The sequence below is a fragment of the Peromyscus eremicus genome, chromosome 1 (assembly GCF_949786415.1).
Source record: "Peromyscus eremicus chromosome 1, PerEre_H2_v1, whole genome shotgun sequence".
Taxonomy (NCBI): domain Eukaryota; kingdom Metazoa; phylum Chordata; class Mammalia; order Rodentia; family Cricetidae; genus Peromyscus; species Peromyscus eremicus.
The window spans coordinates 28,252,036-28,267,035 of NC_081416.1; the positions used below are offsets into that span (position 1 = coordinate 28,252,036).

General features: G+C 42.0%; 1 protein-coding gene across 1 annotated transcript in view; it reads right to left on the reverse strand.

Moving 5' to 3' along the window:
• Nucleotides 1–15,000, reverse strand: part of Fas (Fas cell surface death receptor) — a 38,625-nt gene that overhangs the window by 12,802 nt on the left and 10,823 nt on the right. Inside the window, exon 2 of the mRNA XM_059258872.1 lies at nucleotides 3,275–3,428. Within this exon, the coding sequence (XP_059114855.1) occupies nucleotides 3,275–3,428 (154 nt within the window). The remainder of the gene's footprint in view (nucleotides 1–3,274; nucleotides 3,429–15,000) is intronic.

The window sequence follows — 15,000 nt, forward strand, 5'->3', positions numbered from 1 at the left end:
ATTATTAAACTAAAATATAGATGACATTTTGTGATGTTTTAGTAAACAAAAACAAGTCTACTTTAAAAAGGAAACCATGAAAATCTAGAGCAAAATTTAAAGGGCGCATCAGAGCTACACAACCTCACAGCAGAATCTACTGGGGACAGAGCAGAAGAGCATTGCGTTGCCTGCAGGTGGTATGACACTATTGTTTAAGTGAACTGAAATATCTAATGAGCTGGCTTAGAGATTATGCCTAGCTTTATATGGATACAATTAAGATTCTTTCCCCAAACTACACAATCTAAATTACCTAAAATACAAAAAAAAAGTTACTAAAAATAATTAAGATTTCAAAATGCATCATTCTCTGATAGTCACATACTTGCTTATCACAGAAAATTTGGTAGGGAGGGGAAATTATTAAAAGCACCTACATACCAACTGCCTTGAGATATTTATTCTCTTACTTTGTTGCATTCTTATGCATACAAATACAATACATATATACACACACATATGTATGTATATATAGTAATATAGAGGCAGCAGTATATATAAGTGTGTATATGAAGATATAATAAATAATAAATACACTACTGGATTTATCCTATTGGATATCAAGATGTGGTGAGGACTTTTCAAGTATTTGATTTTTATTTATTTTTTAAATTTCTGTAAATGTGCACAGTGTATTATAATAAAAAATATCAGTTCACAGGTGAGATCACTGAAAAACATATTTTATTTTCATTTTTAAAGAGTCTCTATATAAGTATGTCAATCATTTGACATGGAGATAAGACTCTTTCCACTTAAGTCATATCCACAGTGCATTGCCTTGGTTTCTGTTTGACTTCCCTCCATCCCCTTCTCCTACTTTCCTTCATTTTGATGAAAAAGAAAGCTTCATCACACCAACAGTCTGTATGAATTCATGAAAGTATCCAAAATATTCAACCTAGTTTTCTTAAAAGTAAAATTTATCATTTCCCAATATTTGATGTTCACTGATGTATTTCATCATTAATATTACCTATTACTATCCGATCATCAACACTATAAACAGACTTGAAACTAACTTGAATGTTGGTAAGTCTAAAATTCAACCAGAGAGACTAATGGTGGGGAGAGTGTTTGGTGGGTGTTGAATGCCATGTGGGATATACTAGTGAAGGGGCAGAGAAAAACCTTTAACACAGCCAGAATGCCAGTTAGCAACTGCTGAAAGAAATCTGTACAACTGAGGATTAGACTAGAAATATATCAGAAATGTTGGTGCACTTAGGCTATGATCGACACAAACTATTCCAGCCTTTGATTACTCCAGAATTTACATGCACAATCCGACATTGTTGGGTATCAAAATGAAATGCCATACACACAAAACTTTCCATGTTTAATGCACTTTCCTATAAATAACTCATTGCTGTGTCACTGAGTAAAAACATTGTCAAGTTCTCTGCTGTGGGATGTTCTGTATGGCAAATGTATTGCTCTGATTGGCTAGTAAATAAAACACTGATTGGCCAGTAGTCAGGCAGGAGGAAGTATAGGCGGGACAAGGAGGAGAAGAATGCTGGGAAGTGGAAGGCTGAATGAGAGACACTGTCAGTCGCCACCATGACAAATAGCATGTGAAGATGCCGGTAAGCCATGAGCCACATGGCAAGGTATAGATTTATAGAAATGGATTAATTTAAGATATAAGAACAGTTAGCAAGAAGCCTGGTACGGCCATACAGTTTGTAAGCAATATAAGTCTCTGTGTTTACTTGGTTGGGTCTGAGCGGCTGTGGGACTGGCGAGTGAGAGAGATTTGTCCTGACTGTGGGCCAGGCAGGAAAACTCTAGCTACAGTTCTCGACATAGGTCCCATTTTCTTTCTTAAAAGTTTGCAGCAGGCTGAGATTCCCTTTTAAAATACAAACAAAAGTACAGTAAAAGCACACAGCAGAAATCTTCGACAGCTTAACATGCAAAACACACCATTTTTGTTTTAGTTTGCACTTTAAATTTTAAACATATAAATGCAAAATTTCAACTATGAATACAGATTTCAATTCATAGGCTAAATTGATTGTCATTAGCAACTTAAAGAAAAAAGCAATAGATGGTTTCCACTTCCTGTTTGGAAAACAGTAACTGTATAGGAATTTAGGTAGGTATAAAGTAGGTTATATTATAGGGAAAACTTTCTTGTTAGGCTTAGTAAAATCTGGACAGGAGAGTGTCTCATGGACACTGTTGGAGGAGTCTTTGCATGTGCGTGACCTGGGCCTGCTTTGTACTTTTAGTACTGCAAGCCTGTGAAGCCAATGATGGAATCTACAGAAGCCTTTTGGAGGTCTATGACTATAGCCTGACACTGTCACACAAACCTAAACGCCATTGGGTCACCTTCGTTTTTTGTTTTTTTTGTTTTTTTGAGACAAGGTTTCTCTGTGTAGTTTTGGTGCCTGTCCTAGATCTTGCTCTGTAGACCAGGCTGGCCTCGAACTTACAGAGATCTGCCTGCCTCTGCCTCCTGAGTGCTGGGTTAAAAGGTGTGAGGCACCACCGCCCAGCTTGGGTCACCTTCTTATCCTCTCAATGCACCTGAGACAGATCTGCATTTATAAGTAACTGTGGTCAACCCCAAAGTAGAAACGAAGTTTACAGAATTACATTTTCCTTAGCCTCTCATTTGCTGGTGCTTGAAAAAGTTCCAGTCTGAAAGGGATTTGCATTTCAAAATACTGATTTTTGAAAAAACTGCTGGTGGCTGTTCATTGCTTTTCTAGCTCATCTGGTTATTCAGCTGCAAAATGCAAATGTATTTTGCAGGCTTCAGTGCTGGGACAGAGAGCCTTAGCGATAGACCGAAGAGAGGGGCTGAGAAATAGCACTGAGGGTGGAAGTTCCTTGCTAAGGGAGCCCCAGAATTAGTCAGATACACTCTGGTCAGCTTTGAGATGACAGGCTTTTAACCCTCCCAAATAAGTTTTCCTTAGCTTATGAGAAACAGCTAAATAGATGAATCTTCTCATTTTAGACATATATGCCATTTGTAAATTATGTTTCTTCATAAGTACCCCAGACAAGCAACATGAAGATAAAAGAAAAAAAACAAATCAATTTGTGTTTGGAGGATAACTTTATAGTATTCCCCTCCCTCCACTTCTTCTAATGCTGTACACTATGGGACAGCCAATAGCTGTATAACTAACTGTCCAACACATTCTTACTTATAGCACTTCTCAGTCCCTCACCCTGATTCTCCACTCATCTCTGGATGCTTCATGTGACCTACCAGGCTGGCATGGTTGACAGCAAAATTGGCCCCCACGATATAATCCTTTTGAGCAGTTAGTCTCCTTTTCATGAACATTCCTCCTCAACTCCGACCCCTCAGAGATGTTATCAGTCTCTTGGGTATGAATGCTTAACTGTGATCCAGCAAGAACCTGTGGGGGGAAAAAACATACTAAGGACCTTAGTGATTTCTGAACCAAGCAATGTGGGAAATATGTGTCACCCACCCTAAGTGACTGGATCTGTATACAGGTTAAGCAAGGTCATGCTGATGATCGCCAGAGGAGGGGCACCCTGTGGCCCTGCAGGTCCAAGCACAGGTTTTTCTAGCCCACACTAGAAGCACAGGGAAGCCCTGGCTCCACTCACTATTTCTACGCCTGGGGATGGGGGAGGAAGGGGAATCCTATATGGTCTCTCAGTCTCGAGTTCTTCATCTCAACCCTGGAAATAATCTCTGCCTCACAGATCTGTTGTGATAATTAAATGGAACCATGCATTTAAAGCTCTCAGCACAACGCCTGGAATTTAATAAAAATGTTCCCTGAAAGTGGCAGTATTACTATTGTTACTATTAACGTGAAGTTCTAATAACAAAATAGAGGGGAAAACTCAAAGCAAACATAATTTGAAACCTAGTTCTGGCCACCCATAGTGACTAACTTTTTTGTGCCTTTCATTTCCTTACATTTTGGTGAGACTAGCATTTTCTGTCTTTAAACATTGGTCATGAAGATGAAAGTGCTCGTTTCTATCAGACTTGACACTTACTCAGGGCACATTTATGCTTCCTTTTTGCTACCCAGCCACAGAATCAAAGCTCTGGTCAATGTTCACTGCTGTCCAAAGATACAATGAACTTCCCACTAAACCCATACAGATCTCTTCACCTTGTCCCGGAAATATACACTTCTTCTTGGAAAACAAATCTTTAAATCTATTTTTGATTATTTTCTCCTGAAGACATAAATCCATAATTCCAAATGAAGTTATTTCCAAGTTTTCTTTACTAGCTATGGAGTTGGAGTTCCTTGGGAAAATAACCAAAATTATACATTTAAGCAACTTAGAGGTAACACCTGCAATGATTTCTTTCTCGGGATTTCTAAGTATATTTTGCCCATCTGAGGTGGTTTAAATAAGAATGGTCCCATAGACCCATATATTTAAATGCTTGGTCACCAGAGAGTGATACTATTTGAAAGGATTAGGAAGTGTGGCCATGTTTGGAGAAGGTGTATCACTGGAGGTGGGCTTTGAGGGTTCAGAAGCCCAAGATAGGCCCAGTGGCTCTCTCTTCCTGCTGCCAGAATTTCCTGATATAGAACTCCCAGTTACTTCTCCAGCACCAGGTCTGTCTGAGTGATGCCATGCTTCCCACCATGAAGACAGTGAACTAAACCTCTGAAACTGTAAGCCAGCCCCAATCAAATGCTTTCCTTTATAAGAGCTGCCATGGTCACAGTGTCTCTTCACAGCAATAGAACAGCAAGACACCTTATAAACATAAATGTATGCCACTCCTTCTATGTATGATAGAGAGAGCATTATCAATCGTCAAATTCTTTGAGCTACTATTTCTGAATTTGGTTTTCTCTAGATCATTTTTTAGGGTTTCCTGGTACATGATAGGGTGGGAGCTGTTTGTGTCGTTAATTGTTTTGGTATTCTGAGCCGAGAGAAGTTAATGATCTACAGTCACTGCCACAGAGGCCTCCAAGTCCCTCTGAGCCTGTTCTCCTTCATCAGTAAAGTCTATGACCCCTTCAGGTCACGGGGTACCTTAGGACCTCTGACTGAGGAAAAAGGAAGTGATGAAGTGGCCTACATTTTCTCCTGAGATAGATGTGTCTCAAGATGCATCTGTGAGGCGGGCGGTGGTGGCTCATGCCTTTAATCCCAGCACTCGGGAGGCAGAGCCAGGTGGATTTCTGTGAGTTTGAGGCCAGCCTGGTCTATAGAGCAAGATCCAGGACAGGTACCAAAACTACACGGAGAAACCCTGTCTCGAAAAGATGCATCCGTGACATCCACACTTTTAATAGGGAAAAGTGACATCAAAATCTCAGAAAACATTCGACTTGTCTGGAGGTTCTTGTCAGCAAAAGGTACAGCTAGGATGTGTCTTAAATTTTCCCTCGTAGTACAGTGTTCTCTCCCTTGTACTCAGAGGTGAAAGAACTTAACATAGATGACGACTGACTTTTCCATGCTTGAGCAGTTGTAGGTAAAGGGCAGTGACAGGTACTACAAAGATGAGAAGAACTGAGCCTAAATAGGCTGGCATCACCCCCAAAGTATTGATAACTCAACCCAACAGACATTTGTTCAGCTAAGTTCTGATAATATAAATATAACTACAATCGATTATTAATGGAAAATAATTAAGTTCCCAAAGGCAAGGAATTTGCATATGAATTTGTGCTTTATTACAAAATAATATGCGGGGATGTTTCACAGTTTATGTTTGCATGGTCTTGTTTTATTCCTTTGTGGTGCTGGGAATTGAACCCAGGACCTCATGGATATCAAGCAAGTTATAGACCACCAAGCTTCACCCACAATCTGTTGCTTTTAAAACACACTCAAATCTGGGCTCTTTTCTCTAAGACATCTCTAACATGGAAGCTTACATAAACTATATTTATTGGCATCAACTTTTCTTTTCAGGATGACAATATCTGTCTCTTGCTTTCTCAGCTGAAGGTTGTGTGCTAGTCCAGTTAATGGCAGGCTTTCTTTCAGAGCAGATAGCCACCAGCTGTGGTGACATAACTGGGGCACTAGGGAGTAGTGACTCATCTGGAAATATACCAAAGGATTCATTGTTCAAATCAGAGAGGTCTTGCACAAAAGCCATTCAAATTCTTATGGCTTCTTACTCTCTGGCTGTGTCAAACTCATACTGATCAATGAGGGATGATTATCAACACATGAAAATTCCCAAACTAGGGCTGGGAGATGATGGTTCAGATGTGATGCAAGCATGAAGCCCTGAGTTGGATCCTCCAGAACCCACATAAAAATAAAAAGCCATGTGCCAGCGTTGGGGAAATAGAGACAAGGTAATTCCCGGGGCGTGCCACCCAGTCAACCTAGGTGAATCAGCAAGCTCTGGGGTCAGTAAAAAAAAAAAGCTTCTCTCAAGAAAATAAGGTAAGGAGTCATACTAAATGTTGACCTTCAACCTCCACATATACTCATTAAATACACATATGGGAAGGAGGGGAGAAAATTTGAGTGGGGGGAGTGTGTATGTTCTCTAATCTGGAAAATATCTCAGGAGCTAGAAGGTATCACTGAATCCTACTGGCAACAATAACAAAGACTGAGTCTGAACAAGCACCCAGAGGAGGGGCAATTCCTTTCTATCGTCAGCCACGCTGGTTACTGTAAAGAGCAACGTTAGTGTCGAATCAAACTTACTTTTCTTTTCTGTCAATTCTGACTTTTCAGTAAAAACAAGAAAATGACGCAGATTGAAACTCAAAGAGAGGGCATTTGTAGGTTGGGGCTAGCCCAAACTGACAAATCTAAAGCACTCAAGCTTCATGCCCAATTGTACATATGTGTATGTGCCCTGTGGATGGATATACAGCCTGTCCTTGGTATGAAAATTTTAACCAACATCTGAGAGAAACTATATGTGCAGGTCTTCGATTCCTAGCGTAAATGGTGAAGTAACCAGAGGAGAAGGACAGAAGGACATACATTTATGGATTGCTTCCACTAGTACCGTTCCCAGAAAAGGATACATATATTATGCAGTTTCGGGCTTTCTGAAAGAAATGTACCACTCTTCCCTACTTCACCCTAGTTTCTTGGGAGTCTGAGGCCTCAAGTTCAAGGTCTATTGGACTACTAAGCGAATTCAATTCCAGCTTGGCAACCTAATGAGACCATCTCAAAATAAAAAGAGTGTTTGTTGTCGTTTATGAAGGAGGCCTGGAGATGCAGCCCAAAGGCAGCAAATTTGCTGAGCATGCCTGAGTGCTTTCCGAGTACCGAGGGCAGGGAATCACTATCCAAAATACATTCCGAATCTGAGAAACGAGCAATCTGTAATCAAGATGAGTAAAGAGTCACAAGTCTCTAGAGATATCCCGGCAGCAGCCTCCCTTCAGATGTGCTCACACACTTTACAGAATCGATTTCTTCAGGAAATGTTCCCTACTTACTACAATATCAGCGACTTCTGTCAGGTACCAAGAAGAAAGGTGGTCTGAAGTACCTATCCTGACTGTTTCCAGAGGTAAGGCAAGCTACACTCCACCCAGTTCGCACTTTAAAATGTTTGCATTTACTCATCTTTGCAGAATACAGTGGTCTAACTGAAACTGTTTAGGCAGAGACTGGGGCATTTCAATTATGATAGGGTAGGAAACCCACACAAACGTAAATGTTCTGAGTGTTTTTTTGGTTTTGAGAAGCAGGAAAAAAAAGCAAAAGAATTAAGGATAGGAAAAGTTGGTAAACTATGGCAAATGACAGGAGGGGAAAGAGGGAAATACAAGTTATTTAAATACCCACCTTCTAATTAAGACTTTTTTTTTTTTTTTTTTTTTTTTTTGGTTTTTCGAGACAGGGTTTCTCTGTGTAGCTTTGCGCCTTTCCTGGAACTCACTTGGTAGCCCAGGTTGGCCTCGAACTCACAGAGATCTGCCTGGCTCTGCCTCCCGAGTGCTGGGATTAAAGGCGTGCGCCACCACCGCCCGGCCTAATTAAGACATTTTAAAGCAAGAGAAACCTCGACATTATTTTCTACAGAAAGAACTGTAAGTAAGCAAATGCACTGTTAAGTACCTACTGTGTGTCACACATTGTCTGGTCGATGCCTGAGAACTAACCAGTGGAAAGATAAATCCTCTCCTAGCATTGTTTATATATGTGAGTGGATTTGTCACCAGGGAAATGGAAATTTATCGTGTGTGTGTGTGTGTGTGTGTGTGTGTGTGTGTGTGTGCGCGCGCGCGCGCGCATGCGCGCGCATTGGGGATAGGGGTTAATTAATTTTAAAGAATTGACTGTCTCAGCCCTCAGATCAGATGGTATAAGTCAGCAACCAGAAAAATCTGCAGCTCGAGTCCTAAGGCAGTATGGGGGCAGAAATTTTACTGAGGAGATGAGCAGGCTGGTGTTTGTTTATTACAGCATTCCACCCACTGAATGAGGTCCACCTATAATATGGAGGATTAGCTGCTTTACTCACAGCACATGGATTTGAATATTCATCTCAGGACACATGCAGAATGTCTGACCAAAACTCTGGGTGCAAGCTGACGTAAAATATTAACAATTTCCAGGGAAGAAATGCTAAATAAAGAAATGTAATAGATCTGTCAGGGAGAAATCATCCTATACAAATAAATAAAGGAAGCTAGGAAGTATAGGGAATTTGAGGAGTGGGGGCATATTCATTAAGAAAAAGTGGTCTCTGCACAATGGAGTATTACTCAATGATTAAAAAAAACCAATGACATCAAGAGATTTGCAGTCAAATGGATGGAACTAGAGAAAAAAATCATTCTGAGTGAGGTAACCCATGCTCAGAAAGACAAATACAGTATGTATTCACTCATAAGTGGATAGTAGATGTACAGCAATGGATAACCAGGCTACAGTTCACAGCCCTAGAGAAACTAGATATCAAGAAGGACCCTAAGAGGGACACATGGATTGCCCTGGGAAGGGGAAATAGATGAGATCTCCCGGGTAAACTGGGGGCAAGGAGTTGGAGTAGGGAGGGGATGGGGGATGGGAAAGTGAGGGTTCAGGATGGTTGAGTTGGGGGAGGGTCAGAGAGAGAGACTGCTATGAGGGAGATATCTTGATAGAGGGGGCCAGGATGGGGTTGAGGAGAGGCCTGGTGCCTGGGAGGCTCTTGGGGGTCCACGGGGATGACCCAAGCTAGGACTCCTGGCAATGATGGAGAGGGTGCCTGCACTGGCCTTCTCCTATGGTCAAACTGGTGACTACCCTAATTGTCATCGTAGAACCTTCGTCCAGTGACTGATGGAAGCAGATGCAGAGATCCATGGCCCGGCAATGGGCCGAGCTCTGGGAATGCAGTTGAAGAGAGGGAGGAGGGATTATATAAGCAAGGGAGGATGGGGATCAAGATCCCACAGACACAGCTGACCGGAGCTTGTGGGAGCTCATGGACTCTAGACCACCCCTCTGCATGTGAATGACAGTTGTGTAGTTTGATCTGTTTGTGGGACCCCTAGCAGTGGGACCAGGATCTGTCCCTGATGCATGAGCTGGCTTTTTGGAACCTATTCCTTATGGCGAGATGCCTCGCTCAGCCTTGATACAGGGGGAGGAGCTTGGTCCTGCCTCAACTTGATATGTCATGCTTTGTTGACTCCCCTGGGAGGCCTTACCCTTTCAGAGGAGTGGTTGGGGTGGGTAGAAAGGAGGTGGGGGAGGGAACGGGAGGAGAGGAGGGAGCAGAAACTGTGGTTGGTATGTATAATAAATAAGTAAGAAAAAAAGGAAGGAAGAAAGGGAGGAAGGAAGGAAAGAAAGAAAGAAAAGAAAAAGAAACAAGAAAAAGTGGTCTCAGCTAGGGGAAAATCTGCTAGTATTATTATAATAAAGGTAAATAGCAATAAAATGACTTTTAATGAGATATTGCTATACTCATTGGTCAGTGCCTCACTCTGCCCTCATCAGAGAAGCTTCTTCTTGCAGTAGATGGGAATCAAGACAGAGATCCACAACTGGACGATGTTCAGAGAGTGAGAGATTTTGGAGCACTTCGTCCTAAATGGGACATCTTTATCTAACCCTGTCCCTCAAGGCTCAAGGATTTATGTGGAAGAGGAGGAAGAAAGATTGTATGAGCTAGAGGAGGTAGATAACTTCAAGGAAACCGTGTCTTCCAGGCACAACAGGAGTGATATATGTATAAACTCACATAGACTATGGCAGTATGCACAACACCTGCACAGGTTCAAGACAGATGGGGTTCTGGCACTGAGAGTGGACACTGGCTCCCACCTTTAATCAAGCTGTTTGCAGTTGATACCACTGGCAATGGGAAAATCGGTTTTATAAGATAGCACAAAATGAACTCCATGCTTTCTCTCTCTCTCTCTCTCTCTCTCTCTCTCTCTCTCTCTCTCTCTCTCTCTCTCTCCTTTTCTTTCTTTTTTTTGTGTGTGGTCCTTTGTTTAATCTGGGCATTTTTTCTTTTGTTGTTTTTTTTTTCTTGTTTTGATTTTCATTTTTGTGTTTCTGTGGGAGGTGGGAGGTAGTTTTTTTTGTTTGTGTGATTTTTTTGTTTTTGTTTTTGTTTTTTTGGGTTCTTTTTTGAGGGAGAGAGAGAGATCATAGAGTGGCGATATGTAGAGAGATGGGGAAGACCTAGGTGAGGGGAAATATAATCAAAATACATCATATGGAAGAGAATTTTTTATTTTATAATTTAATTTAATTTTACATATCAGCCACGGATTCCCCTGTCCTCCCCCCTCCCGCCCTCCCTTCTCCCCATCCCACCCCCATTCCCATCTCCTCCAGGGCAAAGACTCCCTTGGGGATTCAACTCAACCTGGTAGATTCAGTCCAGGCAGGTCCAGTACCCTCCTCCCAGGCTGAGCAAAGTGTCCCTGCATAAGCCCCAGGTTCCAAACAGCCACCTCATGTACTGAGGACAGGTCCCATCCCACTGCCTGGATGCCTCCCAAACAGTTCAAGGTAATTAACTGTCTCACTTATCCAGAGGACCTGATCCAGTTGGGGGCTCCTCAGCTATTGGTTCATAGTTCATGTGTTTCCATTCATTTGGCTATTTGTCCCTGTGCATTTTCCAATCTTGATCTCAACAATTCTTGCTCATACAATCCCTCCTCTTTCTTGCCAATTGGACTCCTGGAGCTTCACCTAGGACCTGGCCATGGATCTTTGCATCCGGTTCCCTCAGTCGTTGGATGAGATTTCTAGCCAGTCCCAAACGAACGTGGTCATCCCTTATATATCATCAGGTCTGTAACTTTTTCCTTTTTTATTAAAAATGTTCTCTGAAGAGACCTGGTGATGTATAAGGGACAGCACGTTCATTCAGGACCGGCTTTCTAGGGCTCCTGACCTAGGGAAGAATCCCTTTGGTACTCACAGCCACAGCAAGAGCCTATGTCTCTAATGCTGCATTCACATTCAAGCCTGGAACGTCAATTTAGAAAGGCATCATGGCACCTGCTCAGCTTCAAGGCCGATTTTAATAATGGATCTCCTTCGTGCTAGAGATGGATCAGCAGTAAGATACATACACTGGTCTCACAAAGGACCAGAGTTTGATTTCCAGCTTCTAAGTCAGGCAGCTCACAGCCCCTTCTAACCTCATTACAGGGAGATCTGTTGCTCTCTTCTGGTCTCCATGGGCACCTCTACACTCATGTCCACATGTCTACTCACATACGCACAATTAAAAAAATATATTTTAAAAAGAGTATCTACTGGAATGTTTCATTACCTATAGATTTTAATATTTCCTGCAAATCAGAAATTCTGTCTTTCTCTCTCCTTTTCTGAATCCCCTGTGGCCATGTGATGTGAGAGCACCCACCCTTATTTGCATTCCCCCATGACACTTGCCTAGCTCATTACAACATTCATTAACATATACTGCCTCTTCAGTTACAGTACTCATGAAGACTCGCCATAGTTGAAGCTGAGCACAGCGCCTGAGAAATGCTTTTCCCCAAAGTCCAAATTTAGGAATGGTTAACAAAGGACTCCAGGTCAGCCACTTCTGTTCCAAATCTGGGCTGGGCTCCGATGCACATTTGTGAGGATTTCCTTAATTACTTTTGCTTCATTTAGGAACACTAACAATGGTTTTCAGACAGTTCTGAACAAAAGGCAACAAGTTAGTTTTAATGAGGAATCTTCTGTTGGGAGGATTTTGAAAGGATTTCTCTCAGACTCTGAAGTCAGCCTCAAGCTTGGGGGCCGCGGGGGAGGGCTGGAGGGGGGTGCTGTAGGAGGACCACTAAAGCCAAGGCTGGGGCTTGCAGGGAAGGTGAAGCTTGCCAGTCCACCTCAGTCTGCCGGTCTTTCCTCCAGGTGGGGCAGCATTTGTGTGAACAGCCATGGCAGTGATGCAGCGTCTGACAGAGGTGTCCATCCGGAATGCGGACGCCTGAATCTTCATATTTGTCGCCTTGGGATCCCCAGAAGAAAGGATGGTGAGCACCTGTCCCTGTGACCAGGTCATGAGAAACCAAGAACAGTGGACATTTTCTTGTCTGGCAGCATCGTGAGGAACTGCTTTTCAGAAGGACTCAAGTTATCAATCAAAACCGAAGACGCGGTACAGGAATGAGTGCACCCGTAAGGCCCAGTGCCCATCCCATGTCACCCACTAGTACAGGCTCAGCACACCTTCTTCCCAGGAAAGGAGTAACAGTACTCAGGAAGTAACAGGTCGATGACAAGCAGAGAGACACCCGAGTGACTGGTGCCCGAGGATAAGTGTGACAACTGATCTTGAGGGCTGAGGCAGATTTTAAAAAGACAGAGAGGAAAAAAAAAACTTTTTTTTTTTCTGTTCTCAGGTTTAAAACAAACAGGAAAAGACTTTTTTTTTTTTAAAGTGGAAGGGGGAAAAAAGGTGTTAGGTGATGAAAACGTCAGCTTTCTAACTGGCAAGAACGAGTTGCCAGATGCCTGGCTCAGCCACACTGTTCAGTACTGATACTGATGTCGCCGTCAGACTGAACACAGTTTGTAAAGACACAGTGACGCCGCAGCTCCACGGTAGGTAATCAGTAAAATGAAAAGTGATTTACTTCTAGCCAAAGCCACAGGGTGTCTTCATCAGTGAGACCGCAGTGCACAGTGACTACAGGAAAATGCTCCCTTGGTGAGAGGCTAGAAGTTGAGGAGTTGGGAAAGGAGGGGGAAGAGGAATAAAAGGATGTGTCTGAGCCAGCCATAGCTCAGACACATAATCCCAGCTCCTGGGGAAGTTGAGGCAAAGGGATCACAAGTTCGAGGCTAGCCTGACCCTTACATGCCCAAAGAGAGGGGAGAAAGCGGAAAAACAAAAAACAAACAAACAAACAAAAACAAAAATGTCAACACGAAATGCTCATTTAACACACATCAAAAACTGAATAATGTTGGTTGCTGAAAGTGTGAGTTCATTACATCACAGCTAACGAGAAGCTTTGGTGGTAGCAAGACTGCATGGATTCTCAGGCTCTGCAGTGGTTTCTGGTTTGTGTTCTCTGATAAGATTAGAAACCTGGATGATAACAGTAGAGAATGTGCGACAAGAACCACTTAAGACATCAGAGACGGAAAAAGTTTGTGCTTGAGTGAGCAGCATTTGATCCGTCCCAAAAATTTAGATTTTGTCTTTGGGTTTTGATGGCAGTCCTATTGGTTTCCCGAATCAAGCATCCCCAATACAACCTTTCTTGAGTTGACCCTATCTCCTCAACTTAGTGTGTTCAGGGCTCTTTCATTTCCCCTGGTCCTTGGGGACCTGCTATGTTATCCCTATCCACCAGCTTTGCTTCATCATGAGGAAAAGTCTGTCTTATTTAAACAGACCAGACAAAAAAGAAAAGAGGCTATTTCAACGTATACTGAAAAGAACTGTTGACTTCACTGAGAGCTCTGTCACAGAAACCACCACAAACTTGAACTGTAGTTCATGGTGAGCTGTGTTTCCAGTGAGTCTCTGGGTATCCTTCTTAAAGGATACTTACTATAAAAGTATGCCTCCTTAACCATGTCCTGACAGATCCCTGTGGAGAAGGCACCCAGAGTCACTGGGACAGCAATGAGACGGCAAGACAAAGTGACTTAGAAATTAATATTCAGTGCTTCTCTAGAAATGGGAATAAGTAAATATATTTCTTAAAAATTGCATTTATACCTGGAGAGGTGTGGGCTGACTGTCTTCTGTGAATTAGTTGTTTTGTTTTGTTTTGTTTTGGGAAAGAAAGAATATCTAAAAATGTGATAAATGTAATGTTCCTAGTTATCCATAGAGACTACTCTGGGGAATGTACCAGAAAAGACTTTTTTTAACACATACAATTTAGGAAGTTTGCTTTTAAATTGTCTGTAATACTGTTTTACATTTGCACCATACTTTGAGAAATCCATATTATTATGTAATTACTCTTGTAGCCCTAATATGTAAATGTAATAACATAAAAGAATGCTTCTAAAGTCATTTAAATGCCCGTTGATGGAATTATCTGAAAGACAGATAACTCAATTTGAAAGTGGGCATTTTAACTCCAAAGTTCAAATAGATGGGTGAAAACATGGGTAAATAGTGTCCCTTTATATACTATGAAATTTGTCTTTCAGAATTTAGTGAAAAGGTTACAGGAAGTGGTAGCTGGGGTTCATTTGGGTGAATGGCAGAAACAGAAAATAAGAAAATACGTTAAAGTTGTCTACACTAACAAAGATTCCAGGTAATTCCTAAGCTCTCTGATAGTGAACCAAGTTTGGTATCTCAATGGATTTACAATTTTATTTCTTTTCTCCCTCCCTGGATTTACCAGAGCAGAAAGGACCTGCAAGGTGATTTGACCAAGTCCCTTCCCTGGTAGACAGAGCCATGTTTTAAAATGTTACAGTGGCTAGCCCAACCTCATGCTTCCTGTTGACCCAAGACTGATGTAGCTGTTCACCCACTCCAAATTCTTGTGGTAATGTCCTAACTCCTACAGCTCTTTAAAACATGGTCACATT